This window comes from Vanacampus margaritifer, chromosome 3 (assembly GCF_051991255.1).
Source record: "Vanacampus margaritifer isolate UIUO_Vmar chromosome 3, RoL_Vmar_1.0, whole genome shotgun sequence".
Classification (NCBI taxonomy): Eukaryota; Metazoa; Chordata; class Actinopteri; order Syngnathiformes; family Syngnathidae; genus Vanacampus; species Vanacampus margaritifer.
The window spans coordinates 9,842,798-9,864,247 of record NC_135434.1 but is presented as its reverse complement, the minus strand read 5'-3'; the positions used below and the strand labels follow the sequence as shown (position 1 = coordinate 9,864,247).

Sequence of the window (21,450 nt, the reverse complement as noted above, 5' to 3'; positions counted from 1 at the left end):
CTGGTATCTCGCTTGCCAACATAGCGTGATTTTGCGTTTTTATCAGGATTTGTATTGTAAGCTGTTCACTGACAGTTTGTACTTTCGAACATATTCAGACAATTTTTCACTGTCTGCGAAGATCTTTTGAAACCTTTTACGAACCCTAACAAGAATCCTAAATTAGCTACATTCGCATGCATTTGTCACTCAGTAAGTTACAGAGAACTTTTAATTTACAGATCTATTTAAATTTCCACTTTATAAAAATGTGGCTGACACTGGGGACACCCTACACTTTTTATTTAAAATAATAATAATAAATTATGTTAAATATTTGGGAAACTATTTGCAGTACAAAACTTTAGGGAACTATTTACTTGCTTCGTTTTTAATTTATCTTAACATGCTGATGACCCTGGAAGATCCCTGCAATTTTTGTTATAATTTTTAAACAAAGCTGTCAATTCTTTATATGTTTAAAAATAGAAGAAAAAGAAAGTTTTTAAAATGTTGATGCTAATATTTTCTCTTTTACCGCAAATGAATATCAGCTTGAAATATCGGTTATCTGCTTCATTGACTACTAATAATCGTACCGTATCAGTCTATCACTACTAGAGGTGGGAATCTTTGACTGTCTCACGATTCGATTCAGATTTTTGGTCTGCGATTCGATTCAGAATCGGTTTTAAATTCAGAACCATTTTTGGTTCAAAATGATTTGAATGACAATGATTTCTGCTTTAATTTATAGATGCGCAAAGAATAGTCATGATCTACTCCAGTCTGACTGCTAAAGCTAATTAGCGCGCTACTCGCGGCACTTTTATCAATCAAAAGAACGACTATTCACACAAGACACTTCAGGAATGTATACAGAGAAGCATCTTAACATTACTCACCGGCACATGCTCTTCCTACGCTTACCCCCCAAAAAAACAACAACTGTTATTGGAATAACTTGATTGTGACTTTTTCCTTCTGCTTGTGTGTATCAGAACGTGCGGAACCACACTGCCTCTAAGTGGCCAAATCGTGTACAGCATGAACAGCACAAGGGCAAGACAGTATCAAATAATTTTAATAAAATAAATTTTCTGACATTTAAAACAGATAATGAATCATACTAAATGAGAATTGCGATTCTTATGAGAATCGATTTTTGGGGCACACCCCTAATCACTACACCCAATATAATTTTCTAGAGACATCAAGCCTTTGCTGACTTTGCTCATTAAGACACAGGGAAATCATTCCAAATATCAGAATGTGTCTACTACTGTCTGTTTTTGGCTACAAACACTCACACACAAACACAAAAGTGAGAGATGTGCTAATGCTATCACCTATCAAACATTTAACATTTAGTTTTGTTTTGTTTTGTTATGGCTGTATAACAACGCTTGACTCTCGTGCTTGACTTTCTCAACATTCACACAATGAAGGATATGAGAGAGGGAGGGAAAAAAGAGTGTGAATCACCATCGCGGAAAGTGCAGTGGCACGCAGCTGGTGCATGGAGTTCGTTTCGCCTCACACAAACGAAAAGCATATTTTACGAATATTTTAGGGGAAACAAATAATAATCACCCTGGCCCTAGATGATTTATTGTTGAGTGATTACTGCAATCAAGTGGAAACCTTTTGCAAAATAACTACTTTTATTTGTCATTTTGTTTCATTATGGTTTATTACTCTCTTATGTCCTTGGCTGTCAGATAGATTTCAGCAACTTGTGGGTATTTTTCCTGTGGAAAACCAGCCCCCCCTTACTCTCCTCCTCCTCACTGGCTACATCAAAGCACGGCCACACTCATAGTGCAACCTCATTCTGGCACTGCTCTCGTACCTCCAGATCCAGTAATTACAGCTCATATAGGACATCAATATTGCTTGACAGATCGCGGTATAATAACACCGCAGAGCAACTCATGGGAAGACAGCATACAAAAAAAACTAATGGATTAGGCATTAGGAAGAACTGATTCATCCCTCAATATATTGGATTCCTGGATATCTAGATCGAGAGAGACCCCAGTTTGACAATACAGATTTATGCTAATGTGATTTCTAAAAAGTTGCACAAGCCAGACTTTTGGGTTTATTTTCACCAGACTTTTTTTTTTCTTCCTGTTGAGACCGAGTTGACTTGTTAGTGTTCAATTTTAGGCACTTCAATACTGCCCTCTTGTGTCTCATTGCATTAAAATCTGCTATTGTAAATGTTGAAAATAATACTCTTTCAGTATTCAATTTATCGCAAAATCTATACTTTTTTTCTGTTTTTAGTCAGAACAAAACAAAATGTAATTTTGCTGTTTTGTGGATCTTTATTATTATTATTTTTTATTGACGTACAAGCACCACATCACTGTGCTGGCCTACAGTGGAGCCTCAAAAGTCAAATGCTGCCAAAAATGTACAGTAAATAAATAAGTAAATAAATAAAGTTTTTAAAAGATTTAAGGTTCAGCCAGATAAGAATAAGGATTTGAGGCAGAGAAAAAGTGTGATGATAACCATAGAATGAGAAATGCAAAATACAGGTAGGGTTAATTTAAAAATATATATAAATTACATACACCCGATACTAACATTAACAGCATGTAGCTGTGAGCAAAATGGCTTCCACCATTACATCTTCCAAGTATAGTTTTACTTCCAACCTGCTTTTTAAAATTATACAGTGGCTAACTTTTTAATTTTTACACTTGCTTGCCAGTTGTAAGTAGGAAGAATGAAGTATGCCAGTATCACAGACCTGTGATTTAGTCCGACACTAAAATATAATTCACTTGGACTCTCATATCATTTTAAATATAATGGAAACAAAACCGAGAACCTCTTTTTTCCCAGCCATGTTTCCTGTTTTCACTGCTATTTGTGTTGTATGTGTGCATTTTTTCCATTCTGTTGTCTATTATGAGATATTGCCTAATAAAACCTGAGAATACACAGAATACATTTGAAGTATACGGTGGCTTTACGTTTCAGACAGGCAGCAGTCAAAAAACAAAGCAGATGTGACAGAGTATGTAACATTTAGTGCACTTATTCTGCAAAGCTACATGTTTAGCAATGCTGTGACCTACTTTCTCAATTGTTTTCATCATCCGACCGCCATGACAATAAACGCTGCCACCCTCCACTAATGTCATGATGTGTTCATTATTCAGTGGCAAAGTCGGTTCTGTTTATCCCCACTTGTATACAATTGTTCTGAAGCCTCCTGCACTACTTCCTAATTCAACACTGCTTTTGTTTTTGTGTAAATCTTTGCAGTCATTCTGGAAATATCTATCTATCTATCCACCTATCTATCTATCTATCTATCTATCTATCTATCTATCTATCTATCTATCTATCTATCTATCTATCTATCTATCTATCTATTTATCTATCTATCTATCTATCTATAAGCAGCTTATTACGTGTGTAATGTGTATTTAGTTTGTGTGTATACTTAGGAACCAATACCAAGGAGGAACACTCTGCCTGATTGACCCTGCAAATTGAGTCAACATATTGCAACAGTGGCCAAAGAATATTAGCTTATTCGGTGTATTAGGCAACAGCGACACCTTGTGATCACCCAATCTTCACACATACCCACCACTTTCTACGTCGACCTTCTCAAATCACATTCATCGTACAAAAAGAACATCACATGACAGATACACTGTGACGTCATTAGATTGATATGATCAGATCATCAATATCTACAAAATGTGGTTGGAAGAATTTGAAGGGGAAAAAACAAATAAATGGTTTGTTTTCAAGACATTCATGTGGAACCTGTTATTATGACTACCTTATGTTTGCTTTCAATTTACCTACGTTTATGAATGTGTTTTGCACATTATCTTTGATCGTTAGCTTGTTTGTCTACACAAGTGTCTCCTTTGCATGCATGCTTACCTCTAATGGACTCCTTTGGCTTGCTCCGTGTCCAGAAACAAACCAAAAAAATGTTGCAAGGCACAAATATGTACTTATTTATACAGTTTGTATAGTTAGATAAATAAATGTAAAAAATACGGGAATTTCAATATTTTAATTAGGCCTATACTATAATTCAGCGTAATGATTGTTGAATGAGTGACCTTTCTTTTTAGTTGATATTTGTTCACACAAGTCAATGTGTAAACACGGAGGTAGAATGGGAATGTGACTGTTAAGTCTGTTACAGAAGTAAAAATTACTGACAAACCGGTCCGTACAACTACAAGTCCCACGATGCACCACGGCGACACGGTCACTATCATGACGCATCTCCAACACAGCCTCCTGTGATAAAGCTTTCTATTTGCTAACCTCAAGGAGAGGTTACCTCCTTGTGGTTTAGCGTTAGGGCAGTAGCAACATTTTAGGCAACCGATGCCTTTCGAGAGCTAAATGTGTCATACGTGCTCCAAAGCTACCCGTGTTACGGTTAGGTGCTGCACAAGAGAGCTTCCAAGGGCTAGCGCGCTAACGCTAGCTAAGTGAGTGGACCGAATCGGTACCAGTTCGAACCTCTTGCTCGGACAGCTATACTCGACCCTGAAGACGAAGCTGCCCCGGTGAGGAGACATTGACAGTGGGCATAACATCGGCAGCACATTGTCGGAAAGTGCGACACGAGGTGAGTACTAGTTGCACATTAGTTTATAACGAACCCATGATTTTTAATGTCGGTGGCTAGCTAAACTTGACAGGCGAGTTGACACGATTCAGTTGAATTCCTAAAACAGGTACCGAAGCCGAGTTGTAAAAGGGCTAAATGGTTGAGAAGACAACATTAAATGCGTTCTTGTGGTGCTAAAGTTAGCCCTTGTGTTTCTGATGTCCTGCCGACTTGTCACGTGAGTGGTCACAGCACAGGAAGCAGGACGTCAATTGACCCTCTTTCTCGTTCATTCTAGCAGTACCGCTACTATTATTTATAAATCAGTGTTCTCGTATTACATTCTACACTGACTCTTATCTTGTCATTGAATTAGCTAAAACACTAACTTATCTGGCTAAGTTGGACAGTGGACACAAACTCAGTGGACACTTTATTAGGTACACTTACCCTGTCTAATGCAGTATTGAATCAAGGCAGTTATTTTCCATTAGAAAAAGGTCGCAAAAGTGTACACTACCAATTAAAAGTTTAGACAAGATTTCTCATTCAATAAATGGTGATGTATATGATGGAACTACTAAATTTTGGGGGAATTAACTATAATTTGATGATAGTCCAGACTCCAATAGAAGTCAGTTAATCAATGACAAGTCATCATTGTTATTTTTTCACACCATGGTTAACATGTCTATTCTACGATTAAAACGCGACATCTTAAACATCTTGGCTTACTTTATGAAGTTTATAGACCATGTGTACGTTAATTAAAACATCAAAAGACATTAAGCGATGCTAGCAGAAAGATCATTTCCGTCTATCATTAGATTTCCATTGTGGCTACTTAAGGGGAATATTGTACTTAATTTCCTCCACAAAGTAAAATACATGCCGTGGGCTGATCGAGAGTTCTTTCTTCATTCACCTCATTTACAGCTCAGCACACACACAGCTAACATGGAATCTGTCTGTGTGTCTGTCTGAGATCGGTGTTGTAGTGGCGACTTAGGCTGAACCCTTTCATGCCTGATAGTGGCGTAACTAGGCAGATAGTTTTGTTTTCAAATTTGGTGAACATATAAGCTGCTTACAATTTTACCTGAAAGCCAACATTTTCTTGACCTAATTTGGCCCTGGCTTGGTCTAACTAGATGCAAACAGTTTCCAGCCGCACGACTTCTCCTACATGGTGGCCCTAATATACAGAAACATCACAATTAGGCAAGAACAGAACAAGCTCACAGTCCTGTTTTCTTAAAATGTAACCTTGTAACCTCAAGCAGTTCATTTATTTGCACTTTCAGTGGCTAAATGTTACACTGGCATATTTGAATGTTACTTGAAGCACTGCGTTGTATTTATTGGGGGGACACCTCAGGGATACCTCAGGGATAGACACTTTTCTACATATCGCACAGCTCTAGTTTCCAGGATGAATTAGTATTTTTTGGGGAAAAATATTTACACAAGCTAATGATGATCTTGTCTCAATACTCACAAATTGGCGCTTGGTTTGACATGTGGGCTTGTTTAGTTGAACACAAGTCTTGTTCAAAGTCGATTAGGACAGTCTACATCGATCACTTCCTCGACGAAAGGGCACATTGTTGTGACAGTGACTGCGGCGTTTCAGTTCCCGGGCTGTCAGGTTTCTGTGCTTTTGGACAAATTTGTCCATAAGCTAAGATGAATAAAAAAATAATTTAAAAAACACAATAATTCTTCTTAGAGGGACACAGAAATCGTAAACTTTTCTTAAATAACACTACTGAGGTCAAAACACAGCATGTGTTTATTTGCTGTGGCTCCAGGCATTATTGTACAAAGGGGATAATTGTGCCTTAATTTGGTCTTGTGTAAAAAGCATTCCTGTGCCAACAATAGAGCTGAACTCCCTAAAAGTTCAACTCGCATTTTACCTCGTGGGAAGATTAAAATAATAATAATAATAATAATAATAATCAAGTGTTAGCTCAATGTGCAACTAAAGCATTACCTCCTCAGATGTTTATTTTTTATTTTTTAGCATTTCATTTTGCTAATGTACTTTTGAATGTTCCCCTGCTTGGCGCACTGATGACTTGGAGTAGTCAGTGATATGCTTACTGCTTGATGGTTACAAAAACATTCTCTGTTTATGTCACCACGCATCATTGGTCCCTCCTTTCCTCTCTCCCTTAGAGTCTGGCCACATCACATTTTCGGCCACTGATGAAGCTGAAGATGAAGACTGTGGGGGGAAAGTAGGAGGAAGGAGCATTCACCAGGGTCATGAATCTTCATCAGGTCCTCACAGGGGCAGTTAACCCCGGGGACAATTGTTTCTCTGTTGGAAGCGTCAACAATGTACCATTCACGGTAAGTTACAGCAATTTCTACATTTTTCACTCCGGCGATCTGTCTGGCATTTTCAGTTCAGTATGCTCTTATATAGAGTAAAGGTACAGCTAGGCTAACGTAAAGTTACAGTTGGGCAAAGTGGCGATGGCTGATAAGTCCTTAGCTGCAAGGTAAATAACAGGATGGATGTAAACAAGGGGCCGTTGACACAAAAACTGCAATTTTGGTTTAGATGACAACAGCTTTAACAGCCTCGTGTAAATTTTGGTTTAGATGACAACAACTTTTGGAGACCTGAACCCTTTATCCTTTTTTTGTCTTTTTTTTTCTTTCTTTCTTTATTTTTTTTTTTACAGCAAATGCGCATTTTATCAGCCTCGTGTAAGCCTGCGTTTTGTTCTTCAAAATAAATAAAACATAACTTGTGGCCCTGCAAAATAAGCTGTCATTTAACATTGTGGTGCAAAAGCAATTCTCCTTACGGCAGAAAGGTCTGTGCGTTTTAAACCAGTCATACAGTTTTATGTCATCGCCTGGTTCTCAAGGTTAATTGTATTTGTATAATATGTCAATTTGGACGACTATTTCTGTCCCTCGCCTTTTGATGGGAAGCATAAAGTGAATGTCAAGGGCAAGGCTCATCTTATCTGTTTGACCTCTTCCTCTCGGTGTTCTCTTATATACTGTATGTCTTCACAGGCTTATGCTTCTGGTTGTGACGTGGTCATTTTGGGCAGTGACTTTGAACGTGTGCAGATCATTCCAGGGGCCAAACATGGAAATATCCAGGTGGGATGTGTGGACTGCTCACTGCAGGGAGGACAGGTAGGGTCAAATTCCCGGTGATGCTGTTTTTATTGCGTTCAATGATGGGGGATTGTTTCTGCTTCACATTTTCAAGAGACACAACTGAAAATAATATGTAACAAAAAGGACATACTGACATTTTTTGTTGTTGTTGCCTTTATCGTAATAATGGTGTTAGTTCTAGTGCATCAATGCTCCTGACTATCACATTGTTTGTCATATGCCTTGGTTATAAAAAAATAAATAAAAAAAACTCACCTCACATGGCTCCAGCATGGCCTCTGGAGATTACAGGTCTTCGTCTTTTCCCTTATACCAAATGGCTAATGTAATGTATTCACACCGTCAGAGCCCTGCGCTATAGTAAGAGATTGTTCCTTGTATTCATTGCTATAGAAAATGCCAGCTATTAGTTCTCGTGAATATTGTACACTGGAAAGCACATGTACTCCTGAATGAATCATTAAGGAGAAGTTTGCATGGTAGACATGGCAGGGCTGACTCAATACTGGCTTTTTATAGGCTTGAGGCATTTTTAACTTGTACAGTATATATTCAGGATTTGTCATACAGTTAATCTGTGTCTACTTACTCTGCTACATCCTCCAGCGCTGACAAACTAAGCATAGTACTACTGTACGCATCACAGTTTTATTTAGAGCATATTCAAATCAAATGTATGTTACATATTTGTGGTTGCTTTTATATCCACGGTCCAAAATTTATCATCTTGTTAGTGCGTGGCCATTTATTAAATAATACCACATTCATTTGTACATGATAGCTTTCTGCAAAAAAATGTATTTGTTGTATAAATAGTATGTGCAATCTTTAGTCTTCCTGCTGTCCTTAATATCTTTACTGATGTCATTTTTGTCTCATGGCAGATCGCAGCTTCCTATGGAAGTATCGTATGCATTTTTGAGCCAGTTCAGCATCCCGATCAAAAAGACACATCACTGACGGTGCGTAGCCATTTCATTTTATTGTTTAATTTCCATTAAAGCACTCTTCAGGTCGTGGAAATGACTTGACAAAATTAAGTAGATGTATTATGGTCCTTTATTATTCTACTACTATACCCCACTGAAACAAGCAATAAAACATGTCGCAATAGCATTCCTTTCATCAATCGTTCCTGTTGTGACAATCATGCAGAAGTTTTGTTGAACGCCAAGAAAGGAAGTATAATTGTTTTGCACAGTACCTTTTTCATTGCTGTTGCTTCCGGGTATTACAGCTGTAGCGGTTGCAGTGTGGCCTGATCACGTGTATGTCACATTGTACATGCTAATATTAGCCTCTATTTGCACACAGAAGTTGAACTGCCAATGGCAGAAGACTGGCCAGTTTGTTTTGCAGTCTATGGTGCGTAACCTGGCATGGCACCCCAAAGGTACTTGTGAGGCCGGCACACAAAATAGCATGCTTTACATTAAAGTCTTCTTGATTTTGATTCCAAGTGTGTGCTTCTGTTTTATCTGTGCAGGGAGCATGCTTTTAACAGGCTCCAGTTGCCTGCAGTTATGGTCTCATTTTGATGGCGGGAAAGACGCTGAAGCAGGAAAGCAGGAGGAAATAAGAGACTGTCATTGTAGTTGGTGGTGTATGTGGCAAAGCAAGTAAGTCATTGATGATAGTTAATTACTTTGTTTCTGTGGCACCGACTATTTCCTTAGTATGAATGTATAAATTATTGTGTATTCAGCACTATTACATATACTGACATTTCTGCTAGTGTGTACATGGAATATGTTGTGTCAAATAATGTTTATTTTTATTTATTTTATAGAAAAATAATAGAGGTTAAAACAATAACTTTGTTTGGCTACAGGACAGCCTCTCCAGTCAGTTTAATGAAGTTTTCTCCTGATGGAGAATTCTTTGCTACTGCTGGGCAGGTAAGTGAGATTTCCCCTGATTTGATTATAATTAGTAAAAAAAAAAAATTATTAAAAAAATGTTTGTTTGTGGTTAAATTGATATTTTGTTGAAATAAATCCAACATAGTATTTGTGTTTTTCTTTTTTAAGGATGACATTTTTTTATATATATTTTTATATATTATATATATATATATATATATATATATATATATATATATATAATATTTTATTTATATATATATATATATATATATATATATATATATATATATATATATATATATATATATATATATATTTTTTTTTTTTCAGGATGACTGCCTAGTGAAGGTGTGGTACAGCACTAGTAAGTGGAAGTCTGGAAGTTTCAGACTTTTCACACCTCCTGAATCCTGTGTCGACTCCCAGGGAGAAATAGCCTTTTCCTTCGTGTACCTGGCCCATCCGCGTTCTGTTATTGGCTTTTCCTGGAGGAAGACCAGCAAGTACATGCCACGGTATGCACACTACAGCGATAGCATTTGGACATTCCTGTTAGAAATAGAAAACTCCACAATTCAACACGCAACGTTTACCATTTTGCAAAGTAGTTATGGTAACAACAGAAGTGTCAACTACATTGTTTAGAGACAGCTTGACTGTACCTATTGTGTGTTTTGCTTTTTTAGTTTGGCACATTGGCAAGGTGACCTTCAAACCTAGTTTATGTTTGTAGGTTAAGTGACATCATCATAGGATATATTTTCATAGCAATCGCTGTATTTTGTACGCGTTTTAATGTCGAATCGGACATGAAGTATACTCAAAACAAACTATATATTTACAGTCATTGTTTGGCTGTATACTTTAACTTGTTTTGTTTTGTTTAACATATGCCAAAGGAACCTCTTGTTTTTCAACATAGTTGGCACACCCTTTGATCCCCTGAAAAGTACAGCACATCCCCCTAGCAGAGTAATTGACGTGTTTGTCGTTTCTTCTTTTGAGGGCTGAAGCACTCTTGCCCTTAACAGCATTCCTGGATGTGATAGTGAACAAATACTTTAATTAATTCGACATAATTTGCACACGAGACAATTGAGTGCCACTAGACGAACCTAACACTTGAATTGAGTCACTTCTCTTTCTGTTGTGAACCAACGCAATTGTGGGCCCAAACTTTGCCCAAAAGGGGAGGATTTGCATTGGCCTTTGTCAGCAATGTTGGGCCAAGGGCCAACAGCCAGTTAGCCTTGACAACGGTAACCTGGGGCCCACTGAGCCGTTTAGAGATGCAGATACAGCAGGAATAAACCAAATACAACAAGCACATGATGCGAGTTTGGCTTGATTATGTTCAGCTCTGAGCATTACAGGAATATTGCGCCACTGGTATGAAGTACTAGGAATATTAGATTGTCATTAGGATATTAGATTTGCTTGACTTGTTGGGGGTTGTAAGGTTTTTAAAGGTCAATTTACGAAAAGAGAGGGAGGGACGGAGGATCCACTCCACTATTCTTCTGTGTATGAAAATATATAATATGATAATTCAAAAGATGTTTCTTCTTATAATGAAATGAATAATAAATAGACCCAAACCCTAATAATAAATAAATACAATTATCTGCTCTTTGTCTATTGATAATTTTATGAAGCTTTTTATGGTCTCCTTCCACATTCCAAAAGTTACGTTTATTGAAGATTCTTATTTGGCCCAGAGATTGGCTGACAACCATTCCAGGGTGTACCCCACCTCTGACCCGAAGTCAGCTTGGACAGGCTCCAGCTTCCCCGTGACCCTAATGAGGAGAAGCTTTATTGAGAATGCATTGATGTTTACTGGACTCCCAAACTGTATGACTTTATTTGTTGTGTCTTCCCCTCAGAAGCACATGACATTTACTCCATTGACCTTCTTTAATTACATTTCCTCTCTGCTCACAGGGGTTCAGTGTGCAATGTCCTGCTCACCAGCTGTAAGGACAGTGTGTGCCGCCTCTGGGCAGAGACGCTGTTGCCGGGGGACAGCCTCCTTTCTGGTCACCATGGTAACCAGAACGGCGATGCTCAGAGCTACGCCGGCTCTTCCAGGATGTGCAATGGAAGAACACAAGCAGGGATAGCACAGGAAGTAAGCAACTACAATAATGTGTTCATATTGCCATATTTCTACATATAGCAGCCCTCCTTTTAATAGATGCCAGGCCCCAAATAATGACCTCACTCAAATAGACACTTTCTACACATCATATTGGTTACTGCCAGTGTACTTTGGTTGTTGTTATTCTGCTCTTTCCACTTTTTTTGTTTTGAACAGCAATTTTCCTTAGAAATACCGGTGCATCTCGTTTTGAATATCGATGGTAAAACTCATTTTATTTAAATTTTTATATTTCAGCCTCCTTGTTACCGGGATGTGCCACAGCCCTCGCTCACTGGTTGCCTGTCCCACAACCAAAGCCGACACTACAACCACAGGAGAAGTAGCAGCAATCTTCCCCACGCCAATGCGCTCTGTCACTTCCACATAGCAGCCAGCATCAACCCTGCCACAGGTTGGGCTCATCACGACCTTGTCACGAGTTGAATCTGACCGCTAGCTTGTCGGTGCTAGTAACAAATGTTCAAAATTTTGGGAAGTGCTTCAAAGTTGGCCCTCCTGCTTCATTAGAGGCCATTAACTTTTGTCATTAAAAAAAGGCTCTACATGAGACTGCGATCTCTATGCACTGTCCAGTGGAGTGTGAAATAATTGTTTTTGTGGGAAAACTTAATTCACTCAAAATGTGGTTGCCACAACTTTTCATGACTTGAAAGCGATGCTTGTATTAGATTAGGCCTTAGTAGTTTTCAAATTACACAAAACTCTTTGTTTTTATTTTTTTCCCCCTGTATATAGCGCATTAACATTTTCATCAAATGCAGACATTCCACTGCTTCCTTCTATATCGGCCCTGAGTGTCGGGGAGGATGAAGAGCCTGGAGGTCTTTTCACTGTCCACTGGCTCAACAACAAAGAGCTTCACTTCACGTTAGCTATGGAAGTCTTCTTGCAGCAGTTTCGCAGCAGCCTGGAGCAACAGAACGAGTGCGCTCAGGAAGGTACACAACTATATTGCTAACTTCCATTTGAAGCAGCAAACATTTGAAAGCTTACTCGGTTTCTTGTTTGGTCTTCATCTGGCTTCCAGACCCCAACAATGAGGATAACTCTGAAGACGAAGTGACGAGCAGACCAAGTGACCCTCAAGGAACCGATGTCATGCAGCTCCCCCTGGCAGCAATGGAGCACCAAGTAGACGTGCTTTTGGATGAGTGGAACAAAGGGGCAGACATGCTGTTCAGCATCCATCCTATTGATGGCTCCCTGTTGGTTTGGAATGTGGACTGGCTAGATGAATATCATCCCGGAATGTTTAGACAAGCTCAGGTACATTAGCGTTTCAATTATCTTCACGTTGTTATTGATACATTCAATCAAATTAAAATGTGAATTTAGTCCCCCCTAAAAAATAACTCCACTCAATCAAGGTGTTAAATGAGCCGACATCTAAAACGGCACAACTCTTCTTCTAATAGTTTTTAATCCACACATTAAGATGATTGCATTCCTAATTATATGCGACACATCAAATTCAGGCCCCTTGATGCGTGAGTATCTTGAATTTATAGCCATCAATCACAAAAGCTGCCGTTCAGAATGGTAGCTTTTATTCTTAGATATTAATTTGGCGCATGCTAATAGTCATATTTATTTAGCTGTAGACAGAATTAAATAAAGAAAACACTTATCTTTTCACTCTTAACATATACAGTCGCTTCTTTTGATTCATTTTTCATTCAACAATTCACAAATAATGTCAGTGGGACTTTCAGTCAACTTTGTCACATTTATTACTCATAAATGTGACTAAGCTATTTTTATTGCTAATTGAGTCACAAATTTTGTTTAGTAATATTTTGTCCTTGTCTTTTTCCCCAGGTGTCGTTTGTGTCTCGTATCCCTGTGGCGTTTCCTGCAGGGGATGCCATCTCCCTCAGTCACAGTGTGGTCATGTATGCTTGCAACAAGAACGTGGATTTGGCCATCCAACATGGCAGACAACGACCACCTGGGAACACGTTGCCCCAAACCAAATCTGCGCTTATTAGTTACGGCCGTCAAGGGAAAGCGGCACCATGCAGCAGTCTTAGGTTGAGCATTTTCACTCCCAATGTGCTTATGATATCCAAGCATGATGACGGCTCCCTCAACCAGTGGGGGGTGAGTTTTGCGGAGGACTCTGCTTTCTCCACGGTGCTCAGTGTGTCTCACAAGTCAAGGTACTGCGGCCATCGCTTCCACCTAAACGACCTAGCCTGCCACTCTCTACTGCCTCTGCTCCTCACCACCTCACACCACAACGCATTGAGGTCCCCTGAGGTGGACAACATCCTCGCCCCACCAGAGGTCTTCTCTGGTTCCCACTGCTCAAGGCCCAGCCGGTTGTCCCTCGGCGGCGTTTCGCAGGATCCAAATGCAATCTACAGTGAGCTGATCTTGTGGAGGGTTGACCCCGTGGGCCCGCTGTCCCTGTCCGGCGGCGTGTCTGAGTTGGCGCGGATCAATTCTCTTCACGCCTCAGCTTTTGCTAACGTAGCCTGGCTGCCCACACTCATCCCCAGCAGCTGTTTAGGTATGAACATTTTTATTTTATTACCCGGATTTGCTCAGGATTGGCTTCATTACGTTTATCGCACCTTTTCCACTGCACAGTAGCTAAATGGCTTTCCTCGCCATTGCCGCTTGAATCATTCCACCCAATCATTTGTTCATTTTATGTTAGTGTTTTTTTTTTTTTAATACTAAAACGTCCTAATTTCAGTTACAGGAAGAAAAGTAACTAGAGGGAGTTTGTAAGCATAGATTTAGCAAATACATAAAATATGCAGGGATGTGATTTTTCCGCTAATTCGCGGAATTCCGCTTTATTTATCTCCCCCCCCCCCCAAAAAAATCCGATTTTTTTTTTTTTTTTTTTTTTGTAGTTCATTGTGTATGCACATGACTCCGACAGATAACATCTTCTGCTATAACAAAGACATTTGTGGTATGCTCTAATATGAGTTACTTTTCATTTGGTCATGATACAATTATTTGTTCATGAAATTTGAACTCTTCAACATTATTTATGTGTTAACTTAGTAATCACATTAGTTAGATATGATGATATTCTCAGTGATAGTTTTTAAAAGCAAAGGCAGTCCAATGTTTTTGAATGTGACTGATTTTGAGTTGACTAAAACTGCCATTTTATATGGGATAGTTCAATATACATTGAAAATTTATGCTGTTGTTTTGTCTATTTCTTTGTCATGTGAGTGCATTGAAAGTACTTAAAAACACGGAAAACCCATGAGCTCCGGGGGGCTGTGGCCCCCTTGTCCCCCCACCAGGGCACTGCCCTGGACCTAGCTGGGTGCCAGCGGCCCCCAGACCCCCGGCTAAATTTTCTGATAATTTCACTTTGGTCAAATCACATCCCTGAATATGCGTCAAGGCATTTATTCTAACAGCATTTTGATAGTAAGCGCATTAGAGTGATTTAAAAAAAATAATAATAATAAACAAATGATAATAATGTAATATGTAATTATATTAATGATAACAAAAAATACTTTTGGTTACAGGACTTAACAGGCCAGGATTCATAGCTGAAATATCATCAGCCATACAGAATAATAACTACATGAACTTGCTTATGGTTTTCCCATGGCCTACAGAGGATTTGATTGATACACCTTTAATTTAAAGATTTAAATGGCAACTGTGAAAGATGGCATTTTAAAGAAAGAAATTTAATACTCTCTCTGCTGCCAGGTGCTTATTGTAACTCACCCAGCGCCTGCTTTGTCGCAAGTGACGGCCACTCACTCAGGCTTTATCAGGCTGTTATTGAAGCCAAGAAACTCCTCAGCGAGCTCTCCAATCCTGAGATATCAGTAAGTTTGCCACCAGCCCACTCCATATTCCACAGGGTGTCGTCAGCCCCACTAATGCAATTTGAAGTGCACAAATCTGATCTATGTCTCCCATTGGCCCTCACTGCAGAAACATTGAGATACTTCACTGTTGCTGCTGGGAATTCTTGCTGCTTCATTTGTGTCCATTTTACTCCAGAAATATGTCGGCGAAGTGTTCAACATCGTCAGTCAGCAGTCGACAGCAAAACCAGGGTGTATCATTGAGCTGGATGCCGTTACTGACTTTGTAAGTCCACATTGTTCCATTTTGGGTGAGAGTATTGTTAATAGCGTATAAGGAACAAAACAAGTTTTACACATGGAAAAGAAAAAAAGAGGCACATCATGCTGACAGATATTTGTGTTTGTGCAAACATGGACATTTTGATTCACCAGTCTCTTGTGGCATGAAACAATCAGTAGTAAACTTTGATTCTCTGTGAAAGGTCCACCTTGGAGAAAAAAACAAAAAATGTCCCCTGAAGCGTCTTTGTATTTTTGTTCGTGTAGGTAACAATGCATTATGTGTCAGTGTGTATCTGCTGCACAGAGGATGGAGCCTTGCATCAGGTGTCTGTATTTTAATGGCTGCTTTTGTCCTCTACAGCAGGGAAAGGAGACACAGCTCCTGCATGTATTTGAAGAGGATCTCATACTCGGCAGTGAGAGACCACACAGCTGGCAGGAAATGACAGATTCATTTGGTAGACAAAATTTAATATACACAGGGATGTTTTTTTTAATGACAGGTCTTTATCTCTTGATACATTGTATTAATATTCTCTTGTGTTTTCTGCAGCCCATAACAAGCCCACGTTCGCTGCAAGTTTTTTTCTTGTGGTTGTTGAATTAACCCCAAGTGGCCAGTCCCTCCTACAGATGTGGCATCTTCATCTCGCGGCGAAACCCGTCACCATGGGTGGGTACTATGTACTTATATTCCAACTCTTCTAGGACATCTAGTAAATACCGTCTGTATCTATACTTTCTACTTTGCAACAAAAATGACCAATTTGCCAATCATCTAAAATAAAAATTGTCTTGTAATGTTTTGCAAATATTGTTTTTAATCAATGTTCAGGTTGTTTGAAAGAATTGTACAGAATTTCGTAATCTAACAACATAGCCAATTTTCGCTCAAATTTTAGCAAAATCTGTAAGTGCTAAGTTAAATGTTAAACTTTAGTTTAAGGTGCTGAACATGCTTTTGGTCTTATGTCTGGGACATGTAGTTACTTAAACATTCATAAGTAAAAAATCGTACATTTTTGGAACACCTTGTATTTTAATAAGCGCCTTTTTATAGATCAGAGCAAGTCTGTTATGTCTGAGAAAGATTTGATCAAAAAGTTTTTGCACCCGCAGATGAAACTTTCTCACCACAAGACGCCCCTTCAGCTGCTTCAAGCAGCTGCTCTCAGTTTAACTTTGATACCTTCAGTTCGCCGATAATTCAGAAGAGTAAACCCTGCACGTCCAACCTGCAGAGCGCATGTCGCCTTGGCCTCACCACCCAGCGACTCTACAGCCAAGAATTACCTCTGCCAGTCGGGGTAGAGGCCATTAGTGTTACACCCTCAGCAGGTGAGCAGATGCACATTGTAAACGCGACAAATTTAGTGTGCACTCGTGCAGGAGAACACACATTGACAGTTCACTATTCACAAATTTACATTTATATTTTTTAACCCATGTTTTTTGCTGAAAAACTAAATTATTGAGAGTTTTTGTGCATTTTCTGAAATGCACCCAATTGCCAAAAGATGGCACCAAAGCTCTGTATAAACAGGAAAGTAGTGCAGTAATTGGTCCAAGGAGAGGTGCTTAATTTAACCTCGGTTGTTAAATAGTCTTGTCCATGTACATGCTCACTTAAGGTGTTGTTTTATATTTGTTTTGTTTTTTTTCACTATTAAATGAAGTCCTTTGTAAGCAGTTAATTTTTAAGGTCAATGTTCTAAAATAACTAAAATTCATATAAACCTATATAAAATACTTTGTGGTATCTATTCTCACAGTTAAATATAGTAATACGAACAGGGATGTGATTTTTTCCGCTAATTCGCGGAATTCCGCTTTTTTTATCTCCCCCCCCCCCCCCAAAAAAAAAAATCCGATTTTTTTTTTTTTTTTTTTTTTTTTTTAGTAGTTCATTGTGTATGCACATGACTCCGACAGATAACATCTTCTGCTATAACAAAGACATTTGTGGTATGCTCTAATATGAGTTACTTTTCATTTGGTCATGATACAATTATTTGATCATGAAATTTGAACTCTTCAACATTATTTATGTGTTAACTTAGTAATCACATTAGTTAGATATGATGATATTCTCAGTGATAGTTTTTAAAAGCAAAGGCAGTCCAATGTTTTTGAATGTGACTGATTTTGAGTTGACTAAAACTGCCATTTTATATGGGATAGTTCAATATACATTGAAAATTTATGCTGTTGTTTTGTCTATTTCTTTGTCATGTTGAGTGCATTGAAAGTACTTAAAAACACGGAAAACCCATGAGCTCCGGGGGGCTTCGCTAGCTAGCCTAGCTGGGTGCCAGCGGCCCCCAGACCCCCGGCTAAATTTTCAGATAATTTCACTTTGGTCAAATCACATCCCTGTACGAACATTTTGAGGGTGGCGATCTCCTCGGATTTTGACACTTTTAGCTGCAGGGCTCAGTACTGATTACTGTAGGGCCATTACTGTAGTTTTACTTTATTTACTCCCCTGACTCTCCCACCAGGTCATCTAAGTGCATCGTGTTCACTGCCAGCTGGCCGCGTACCATACCTCATTGCAACTTCCTGCTCTGACGGAAAGGTGCGCTTCTGGAGATGCAACGTCACGGCATCCGAGGCTTGCAGTAATGACAAGCTGGTGTATCAGTGGGAGGAGTGGCCTCTACTGGTGGAAGACAGGCTTCCCAATTGCAGTGCCGTGAGCGTGCCAGGTCGTCCCGTTCAGGTCAGCTGCTGTCACACTGGGCGAATGGCAGTTGCGTACAGGCAGGCAACTTCAGACACTCCTCAGCTGAACTCTCACACGCTTCTGACTTTTCCTCCCACCCTGGCTTCTTCACCTTATTTGTACCACAACAACATCAGCCATCACGTTACTCCAACCGTGACTGTGCAGCACAGCCCAAATGCATCTCCATGCCCTTCCCTAGCAAGCGCCAGAGAACAGCTGGTCTACATCAGCATCTTCCAGTGTGAATCCACAGGTGGTTCACAATGGATTTTAGAGCAGACTATAGTCTTGGATAAAACATATCCAAGCAACAACACATCTCCATGTGGCAACATAGACTGGTCTTTGCCTATTGATCCCTGCCTGGGTCCTACTCCTAAGAGTATGGTTCATTTAGACTGGGTCTCCCAAGAGGATGGGTCACATGTTCTGACTGTTGGCATAGGGACAAAGATTTATATGTTTGGACGTCTGTCTGGAAAGCCTCCTGAACTTTGCCTGACATCTGATGGCAGCCGAGACCAAAGCTCGTCGCGCCTGGTTCTGCTTCGATCTGTCGACCTCGTCTCTTCTGTTGAAGGCTCACTGCCCATCCCAGTCTCCCTCTCCTGGGTACGTGATGGCATCTTGGTTGTAGGTATGGACTGTGAGATGCATGTCTACTCCCAGTGGCAGCCCCCAGCACCGCCCAAACCCAATGTTGCAATTGCTCAGGACATGGACATCTGCAGCAGTGTGTCCTCCATTGTCTCAGCAGTTAGACAAAGCCAGGAGGATGGGCTCAGTCTTGGGCCTCCTACGTCCTTGCTGGCCCCTCCTAAGAAAGCCCTCACAAGGTCAATGATGAGCCTGGCTCAGAAACTCAGTGGAAAGAGAACGGCCTACGATCTTCCCTTGGAGATGGAAGATTCTGGACTATTTGAAGCAGCTCACCAGCTCTTTCCCACACTGCCCCAGTACCACCCAGTGCAATTACTGGAGCTCATGGATCTAGGAAAAGTGAGTATATTGTATCATGTTTTATTGCTCACGTTTTATGTTATCTCATTAAAATCACTTTCCTCTAGTTTGGTTTGTTGATTTCTAAATGAATTAAATAAGTCATATACGGTAGTGTGTTTACCAACTTTATTTTTTGCAATAAAAACTAAATCTTTACTGGATAATTTTCCACGGCACATCTGAAGATCTCTCACCAATGTACCGCAGCAAAGTGGATTGCAATTGCTGGTATAGGAAAACCAGTTTGTTCATGTTTTATTTTTGGCTGAAAGGAAACAGACGTTTTTGGCTCTCCTAATCTCTTAAGGTTCACCGTGCCAAAGCCATCCTTTCCCACCTGGTTAAATGCATCGCTGGGGAAATCGTGGCTCTTAAAGACAACACCAGCAACCCGGAGAAGCGCGTACGCTCTCGAACTATCAGTGTGGGAGGCAGCACTGCCAGGGAAAGGAAAATGTTTGGCAAAGATGAGAATTCTACACCGGACTACACAGAGATCAGTTCTATTCCTCCTCTTCCTCTCTATGCCCTTCTTGCAGCTGATGAGGACACGCCCCCAAAGTCTGGTCAGTATTCTATATGGGGATCCATTTATGTCCAACCAAATCAATTGTTTTGGAAAATGCAGCATTTTGTTGTCCTTTTAGCTTCCCTCATGTCATTTGGGACTACACTATTGTAATAGAACATATCATGTTCAAGTTTCTTAGCTTGTGATACTGTAATGCAATTGATCTGTTTTCTCAGCTTGGCCGTAGGGGATTTTGGCAAGAGGTGAATGTCTCGCGTAATTGAGTTTCCATTTTGTTTTCCCATAGAAAAAGTGGGCAGTGTGAGTGGTGATAGTGGGCATGGATCCAGTCACACAGATGCATATGATGAGTTATTTCACATACCCAGCATCGCAGACTTGGATCCCCTGGATCAGGCTGAGCAAGTAGAAGCTGGGAACAAGGTTGCCTTCTGACAATTCATCAAAAATGTTCATGTTCAATTTTGATAACCGTTGACACTTGCCTTGTATCCTGCCTATAGGTAATTGATTTGTCCCAGTACAGCCCCACATACTTTGGTCCAGAGCATGCCCAAGTTCTGTCTAGTCATCTCCTGCACTCTAGTTTACCAGGCCTAACTTGCATGGAACAGATGTCTCTCATGGCACTGGCCGACACAATTGCGACCACCAGCACCGACCTGAAAGATAGCCAGGATCAGAGCAAAGGTACTGCAGTAGCGTGAGAATACAAGATGGATCCGATCAATAGTCTTGCCTTAGATGAGTAATCCATCCCACAACATCCTGTGGCAATATATTGAAATGTGTTATTGATCGTTTTCTATGCAGGCGGAGAGACACTTGATGACTGCGGCCTTAAATTTTTGCTTGCTGTCAGACTACACACCTTCCTCTCTACCTCTCTGCCGCCAGCCCACCGAGCACAGCTTCTCCGGCAAGGTAAAGTGGCGGAGTGGCCTTCAGTTATTTTTAATGTTTCCATTGAGACAAGCTACCCACCCACACATTTTGTAATTAGTCCCCCTGATCCAAAAGGCACTCAGTTGTCTTAATTCACCTCTTAACTAGCTGGACCTATCTATTTATTTCTTGCGGTTATTGTGAAGAGATGAAGGTGAATAAAAGCTACTGTAGCTCTGTTGTAAACCTTGAACATAAAGTCTCAGTGAGGGATGGGGAGTAGACACTTCATTTATCACCCTTAACTGCCACAGTAAAGCCTACCCTTGAACAGGGCACAAGGCTCTATAGCTGGGGAGTAAAAAACGAAATATGTACAATATGCGTGGGTCATCCAAAACATCTTAAGATTCTTGCAGTCTGTAATTGCTCAGGTTGTTTTCTCCTTCTG

General features: G+C 39.9%; 1 protein-coding gene across 3 annotated transcripts in view; it reads left to right on the top strand.

Moving 5' to 3' along the window:
• Positions 1 to 4,234: 4,234 nt before the first annotated feature.
• dmxl1 (Dmx like 1) overlaps positions 4,235 to 21,450 on the top strand; it is a 42,805-nt gene continuing 25,589 nt past the window's right edge. For all 3 annotated transcript variants that reach the window (XR_013293536.1, XM_077562071.1, XM_077562070.1), the window contains exons 1-23: positions 4,235 to 4,606; positions 6,770 to 6,946; positions 7,628 to 7,753; positions 8,623 to 8,700; positions 9,053 to 9,131; positions 9,225 to 9,357; positions 9,570 to 9,636; positions 9,934 to 10,118; positions 11,548 to 11,734; positions 12,002 to 12,158; positions 12,529 to 12,705; positions 12,795 to 13,033; positions 13,586 to 14,279; positions 15,464 to 15,585; positions 15,764 to 15,853; positions 16,214 to 16,310; positions 16,406 to 16,525; positions 16,972 to 17,190; positions 18,354 to 19,579; positions 19,890 to 20,148; positions 20,401 to 20,537; positions 20,618 to 20,804; positions 20,928 to 21,038. Coding sequence is in view for 2 of the 3 variants with exons in the window: in XM_077562071.1 (XP_077418197.1) it covers positions 6,860 to 6,946; positions 7,628 to 7,753; positions 8,623 to 8,700; positions 9,053 to 9,131; positions 9,225 to 9,357; positions 9,570 to 9,636; positions 9,934 to 10,118; positions 11,548 to 11,734; positions 12,002 to 12,158; positions 12,529 to 12,705; positions 12,795 to 13,033; positions 13,586 to 14,279; positions 15,464 to 15,585; positions 15,764 to 15,853; positions 16,214 to 16,310; positions 16,406 to 16,525; positions 16,972 to 17,190; positions 18,354 to 19,579; positions 19,890 to 20,148; positions 20,401 to 20,537; positions 20,618 to 20,804; positions 20,928 to 21,038 (4,777 nt within the window). In the remaining variant the exon portion in view is untranslated. The remainder of the gene's footprint in view (positions 4,607 to 6,769; positions 6,947 to 7,627; positions 7,754 to 8,622; positions 8,701 to 9,052; positions 9,132 to 9,224; positions 9,358 to 9,569; positions 9,637 to 9,933; positions 10,119 to 11,547; positions 11,735 to 12,001; positions 12,159 to 12,528; positions 12,706 to 12,794; positions 13,034 to 13,585; positions 14,280 to 15,463; positions 15,586 to 15,763; positions 15,854 to 16,213; positions 16,311 to 16,405; positions 16,526 to 16,971; positions 17,191 to 18,353; positions 19,580 to 19,889; positions 20,149 to 20,400; positions 20,538 to 20,617; positions 20,805 to 20,927; positions 21,039 to 21,450) is intronic.